At 39.1% G+C, this 7,083-nt stretch overlaps 1 protein-coding gene across 1 annotated transcript; it reads right to left on the bottom strand.

The window, feature by feature from the left end:
- Positions 1-5,898: 5,898 nt before the first annotated feature.
- Positions 5,899-6,615, bottom strand: Ftmt (ferritin mitochondrial). Its single transcript, XM_057789354.1, has one exon. It carries the CDS (start codon positions 6,613-6,615, stop codon positions 5,899-5,901), a length of 717 nt encoding a protein of 238 aa, XP_057645337.1.
- Between the last annotated feature and the right edge of the window lie 468 nt (positions 6,616-7,083).

A 7,083-nucleotide genomic window follows, 5' to 3' on the forward strand; every position in this document is an offset into this window, starting at 1 on the left:
CCTTCCCACTTTTTGTGCAAGCAGCCAGGCCACTGCAATCATGGGCTACTTACTTTTCAATGCGTAGCCGTTCTGTATGTCCGTACCTTCAGCCATCCCACCATTCTCTCTGTGTCCCCGATACTCCTCTCATTTCTCTCTTGGGAAAAAATAATCTCTTTTCTGTTTGTTTTATTTTGTTTTTTTGTTAGCCTGAGTTTTCCATTCATTACATCACATAGAGGAAGTTTGTAATCCACCATTTTATTCTGACGCTGGTGCAGTATTTTACATTTTGAAAGACCCAGGTTTTGTTTTAAATATTAGAGAAAGGGTAAAGACTTGATATTGTAAAATAATTTCTATTTGCTTACAATTTGCATTAATATCTATGAATAGGGTTAATTGAGGTATTTCTACATAGACCATCAGGTCTCCATAAGTGATCTCATTTGCTACTTTAGTTAGAAAATTAAGCACTGGTAAGATAATCACCCTCAGTTTGCCTTCTCATAGGGAACTGTATGCCCTGCTCTCCCTCCTCACTGTTTGCTGGTTTGTGAGGATAGATCCTCAGGTCATGCCTGAGCTCTGATCTTGGATACTACTCTCCCTGGAACCCTGCTCTATTCCCTTTCTTCTCAAGCCTATCCTTACTGCTGGCTTATTTTCTAAGAACATTTGCAGTCATCTTCTTCTTGTGCTTTTGATTAGAGAGAGAGAGAGAGAGAGAGAGAGAGAGAGAGAGAGAGAGAGAGAACAACCTTTGAAAAAGAGTTCTATATTTTCCACCTCATTTCTCTTAATCTGATTTGACATTCTGCCTCGACCACTCTGAAAGACATTACTCTGAAATAGCTATTGACTTTCTGATCACCAGCTCTGATGGCCTCTCAGTCCACAGGCACAGTAAACTCTGACACATTGGAGGAACTCTTTTCATGGCTCCAAGATCAGTGCTGCATTTTAAGATTATTGTTTGCTTTCATGTTTTAATGTTCTGTTTCCTAATCTTTTCAAAGATTTAAAAGTCGAATCTACCTACCCAGTTCTGTGTCTGGGCCTGTCTCTTGTTTTTCTCTTTCTTTTGGGTAATAATAGTAATACTACTAATTAATGATAATTCCCTGAGAAGCTTCCAGATTCTCTTCTCCAATAATATTATTTTCCACTAATTTTCTTTCTTTTAAAATGTTATGGGAATTTCAGGCTTGAGTTCTAATCCTGATTAATCTGATCCTAATTCCTAAAAGTTTAGATTAGCACTTTTAACTAGTTTCTTTTAACTAGTTTCTTTTAACTAGTTTCAGGGAAGTTCACTCACTCATTGTCTTTATGGACCTACTTGCAGGCAGATAGGTCTCTAGAGTGATGATAACAAAACAAAGAGTCTGCCCAGTAGAACTTAACTCCTAGTAAGAGAAGAAATCCTAAGCAACCCAAAAGTATGTAGGGTGGTGATAAATACCATTTAGAAAAGAAAATCAAAGGAGCGGGGCTGAGTAATGGAAGAGATAGTGGCTAAATTAGAATAGATGACCATATCTATACTGGCAGTCAGAGATACAAAGGGAGTGAGAGTAACTTACATTTGCTTTCAGGGGTAAAATGCTCATCCAGAGGGAACAGCTTTGATGTACAGGGGTCAGTGGGGACAGATATATCTGGGGTACTGACAAAAAGGCATTATCTCTCCCCGAATCTCCTCCCCTCCCTTCTCCTTCTCTCCCCATTTCGTTTCCATTTTGCTCATTTTTATTAAAGAGAGACAAAATTGATGATCTTAGCATTCAGGGATATTGATAGCTCTTGAAAGTTAGCACACACACACACACACACACACACAATCTCTCAAATCTTAACACTTATTAGAAACATTTATAAATCACACAAAGAGCTTCTGGTACAAGAACTTTCGGTGCTCAAATCACATAGGGTTATGTGAGGCATGGTATACAACATGACCTTGACTTTTCCTAAGTTGTGGAAACCATTAATAAAGAGGTTCAAGATGTAAAAGGAGAAGTGTTAAGGATGGACTTAATAAAAAAAAACCACATTGACTTCTTTGTGGAGAAACAAGTCCATCCACAAAAATGTGGATATAGTCAGACCTGTTAAGAGTGTGATGTAAAATATAATGATACAGGAAATGAGGAGAACTGACAGAGAAATGAAAGCTTTAAAAATTGCATTAAAAATTGCTGACATTCTGAGTTATAATATGAAAAGAAAGAACAAAGTCATGTATGGATAGATTGTAGAAAGTAGTAGACTGGAAATGTACTTATAGGAAGAAAAAGATGGGAAAATAAAAATTTTGGAGGGCAAAGAAATCAAGAATATGGCTTTAAAATGATCAGTTATGGGATGTCTGATATATATCTGAAGAAAAGTGTCCAGTATTTGGTATGCAAATCCAGAGTGCAAAGGGAAGAATTATTGCATTATATAAATACATGATTTACAATCAAAATGCATTTGGTTTGGTGAGATCCAAATAAATGCAGATACACATGAGAAATCTAGATGTAAGACTAGTACTGCAACAGCATGGTCCAAGGTTTAAAAGTCAAGAGGGTAAGAGGGAGTTAGAAAGGGTGGCTGAGATTTGTAACAGTGAGTGATCTCAGACCCTGCTGGTGTTGAAAAAGAGGCTGGAAAATGAATTAATAAATACAGAACCCACATGACTTTGCCAAGAGAAATAACATTTGTGTGAAGCTGAATTTGGGAATGATCAGGTGAGAGCAGAATAATAAGAAGAAGTAAATCTTGTAAGAAATGTCATCAAGGGGTAGATATAGGATGGCGATTTTCTAAGGGTAGTGTTATTTGTTAAAGAAAAATGAAGAAATTGTACATTCTCATGGGAATCAACTAATGAAGATGGGTAACCTCTGAGATAGAGGGTTACTCTAGGTATCCAGTATTTTTGGGTTCTGTGGAAAGGCGGGGGTTGCTTGCTTCAACCATTGTAGCATAACTGAAAGTGTAACACATGCATGCAAATGGATTGGCATAACTAATTCACTGCAGGAGTGGCATGAAAACTTCCTGCAATTACTTCTAATTTCTCAGTGAGTAAAAGGATTATCATTGGCAGTAGGGAAAGGGGATTGGGAGATTCGAGGAGCTGAAAGACTGTAAAACAATCATCCAAATAGCTGTTGAATACTCACAAGAGCAACAGAAATGTCACCCTCTAAGATGTCAGTACATGAGACTACTCAATGCACACACCTGAAGCAAGTATCTTTGGATAACTCCCTTACTTCACCGACGTTCACTTCAATTTTGTTCACAGAAAGCAGGTAGTGACTCAGCAGCCAATCTCATGACACACTAATGGGTTACGGTGTGCTGATTGAAAAACACTCATCCAGAAAAACTGAAGAGGAAATTGACTAAAGACGTATAATAGGACGTCTGTGCAGCAAAACAGACTACTTCAGAATAAAATGGAAAATGAGAGCAACCATCAGGAGCGAACCCGGAACTGTCACACATGCCCCTCCTCTGCTTTGCTCTCCTGCTGAGAGCACTGTTTATTTTTAAGGCCTACAGTTGCCAGTAATGGACTTGCAATGCTTCATTTTTCTTTCCATATCCTGTTTTTGTCAACTTTTTCATTGAATGGATCATGATCACAAAATTTAAGTGATTTCACCTCTGAATTCTTACTAACTAGCATCTATTTGTTTCTATTCTGTTCCTATAATCTTAAGCATAGTTCAAGCCCCCTTTTGCTTTTTTTCCTACATCTTATAGCTTGTTTTTTTTATTATGACAATAATTGATAAACAAGAAAGTTGCCTTAAAATGCAAATCCTTTTTAAATATGTGAACCAAAATGTCACTTTTAGAGAGATTTCTAACTTAACTCGTTGATATAAATATATATATATTTCCAGTCCTTATGTTATTCAATATTCTCTGTAATTCTTCCTATATATTTGGACTCATGTAATATAACCCTGCTGTGTAATTCAACTTGCTTTTAAAATAATGCACTACACGGTTTATGACCACATCAGAATGTGTTTAGCCAAGTTGGTGTTAATGGCAGCTGCCATGGTATCCCACCTATGGTATTTCCCTGGAAACATTGTGTAGACTCTGTATAGTTACAGACATGTACTCTTCTGTACTCTTTAGATTAGAGACTACAGGGAGCCTAATTTTCCAAAGCCTCCAAGTTGCTGTTTTAAAAGTCCTCATTTCTTATACATTGATCATTGAGTATATGGAAATTCCATCAATCACTGAATATACTAGAAAGGAACTTAGTCAGGACGATGTTTGTAATACTGAGTTTCTTCTAATGGCCTTTGGTTAAAGGTCTCTTGGAAGAACTGTAAAATTTCCATGGAATTATGAATTTCCATGAAACAACTCACAAACACTTTTCTTTCTCTCCCTGAGAACCAGACTTGACAGAAGGCTAATGTAAGACTATCTTAAAAGTTTTAAGACTTCTTTCTCTAAGAGTCAATACACAACTCTTTCTCCCATGTTTTTTTTGAAGGCCTTCCAGCTTTCCCAAGCTTCTTGTACACTAATTTCTTGTTATCCGTGTCTCAGATGACTCAAATTAACCATAGAGCTTCATGTGGTTTTCAGGTTAATCTGCTGATTGTTCAATGTTTTGAGCATTTCTCTATTGGAACCCTGGGAGTCATTTCCTTTTCCCATGCCCATAATGACTTAAGCTGTCCATCCCCTGTCCCTTATATCGACACACTGGTATTTCCTGGTTTTTTCCTGGCCATCAAATAGTTCTCTAGTTGATTCCAATATCTGTTCACCAAACCTCTCCCCTTCTCTCCAACAATAAAAACCAACCAACCAGCTAACCAACCTGCCAACAACAAAGAAAACAAAACAAAACCCAACCGAAAACAAACCAAAACCCAAACCAACAACAAAACCCTTTGCTTAGTGGGCAGTGTCCATTGTTCCGGATCCTTTCTTGACTGTTTCTGCTCCACTGTTCTTTCTTTCCGAATTCTCAACATCATAAAAATGCATTTGATGAGAGGTTTTCCTTCTTGGTTATATTGACAGGAAGGTTATTCAATCCTGTGGTTACAGTCTGGTATAGAGTTTAAAGCCAAACCAACCTGTTTTGTTATATTGTAGTTAATCTTTTAAAGGGATAATAATAATAATAATAATAATAATGACAATAACAAAACAAACCCAAATCACCCAACTTTAGATAGTGTATGATTTGGAAACACTGAAACAGAAAAAAAAAAACCAACTGCATTTAAATTTTTTGTGTGTTTAATTAAAAGACTTCTCAGAACCCTTAAAATGTGAATCCACTGAGCTGCCCAACACGACCATTGATACTTGATGTAGCTAATACTGAATTTGACAAGAAAGCTTTTTTAAAAAATCTAGGTCATCGCCATACAATGTCCTTTTTGGAGCACACTGGGAAAATAGACTAGCCAAAAAATTTGCATGTGTGATTTGCATAGTATTCTACATCTTCTCTGTCTTGTGGATATTTATATATTATATATTTTCCTGACTGAACATTACGTGTAAGATCTTGAAGACAGTACAGATTGTTGAAAATCATAGAATTTCAGTTGAAGTTCATGGTTAGGAACAACATTTGATAATATTTTAAAAGCATGGTCTTGTGTCTAATTTCAAAGTTTTGTTTTCCATCCTTTTCATTCCATAGTATTCTGTGCTTTCTTTTAGGCTGGGAAAATATTAGTATTTTGGTGTTGGCAGAAAGCTGTGGTTAACACCGGGCTAACATATTATCTCTACAAAACACTGGCAGAACAGTCCAAAAAGGAGAATGTAAAGATGGAGTTGAATTTTAAGGGCAGGAAAACCGGCGACTGCTAACTCCAGGTTTTGGGACCTACTAGGGTACTGGAAAGGCAGTCTGCCTTAGTGCTTGCTCTCACTTCCAAGGGTGTGCTTGTCAAAAAGATACTCTGCTAGGCCAGCAGCTGGAGCCCCCATGGTGATTAAGTTGTGCACATGGTCACCTAATTCTTTAATAGACTTCACCTGCTCATTCAGGTAGTGTGTTTCCAGAAAGTCGCACAAATGAGGATCTCCTTTTTCAGATGCAAGAGTATGCAAGTCCAGCAGTGACTGGTTTACACTCTTCTCCAGGAGCAGAGCACATTCCATGGCCCGCAGTCCACTTTCCCAGTCATCTCGGTCTGGCTTCTTGATATCCTGGAGGGAGATTCGGCCTCCACGCTGGTTCTGAAGCCTCAAAAGCTTCTCAGCGTGTTCCCTCTCCTCCAGGGACTGGTGAAGGAAATACTTGGAGAAGTTGTACAAGGCCACATCATCTCTGGAGAAATAGTAGGCCATGGACAGGTACACGTAGGATGCATAAAGCTCCATGTTGATTTGGCGGTTGATGGCAGCCTCGCAGTCTGGGTGAAAGTTCTGGCGCACCCTGGCAGGTCCAGCGGAGTCCTTGGAGGAGGCCACCGAGGCCAGCAGACGTCGAGGGGAAGAGACTGGTAGGGAACCTAAAGGATACCCGGAGGCCAAACACTGTGGGGCGGTACATCTGTGTAGCACGCGGGGCAGGGACCTCAGTGCAGGGCCGATGTGCTTGGAGAAAAACCAGAAGCAAGACAGCATGACTCCTCTTGTTTGAAAGAAGGGGAATCCGAGGCAAGAAAACTAAGGCCAGGGAAGCTCGGCGCAGGGTCGTCTGCTGCTGCGTGTCAGGTCTAAATAACAATGCAGCCTTAGCGATGAGCTATGCGTCACATGGCCCTTCTCTTCCACGGAGTTCTAAGAGATCTTGGTCAAGAATGCCGTGTAACTGTCATTTGTCGGGTAAGCATGAGTGTGGCACTGCCCTCGAAAAGGGGAACACAGACAGAGCCATTTATAGAAACGTGCCAAGTGACTAAGACAAGATGGTCCGGATAGCATGTAGTTGATTAGTTTGCCTAAATCAAAATTCTGTTATTAAACGCACCGAGCTGTCCTTGTCTCCTTTCCCTAATCTTTTCCTGTCTAAGAACCCAAGGGCATGGGAAGGAAGGCTCAATAAATTTTTATATGCAAAGCATTGAAAATCACTCCTGGTTATTTTAACAA

This window comes from Chionomys nivalis, chromosome 14 (genome assembly GCF_950005125.1).
Source record: "Chionomys nivalis chromosome 14, mChiNiv1.1, whole genome shotgun sequence".
Taxonomy (NCBI): domain Eukaryota; kingdom Metazoa; phylum Chordata; class Mammalia; order Rodentia; family Cricetidae; genus Chionomys; species Chionomys nivalis.

Excerpts from the sequence above, each read along its gene's own strand:
- Ftmt (XM_057789354.1), bottom strand. The coding sequence starts at position 6,615 with ATGCTGTCTTGCTTCTGGTTTTTCTCCAAGCACATCGGCCCTGCACTG.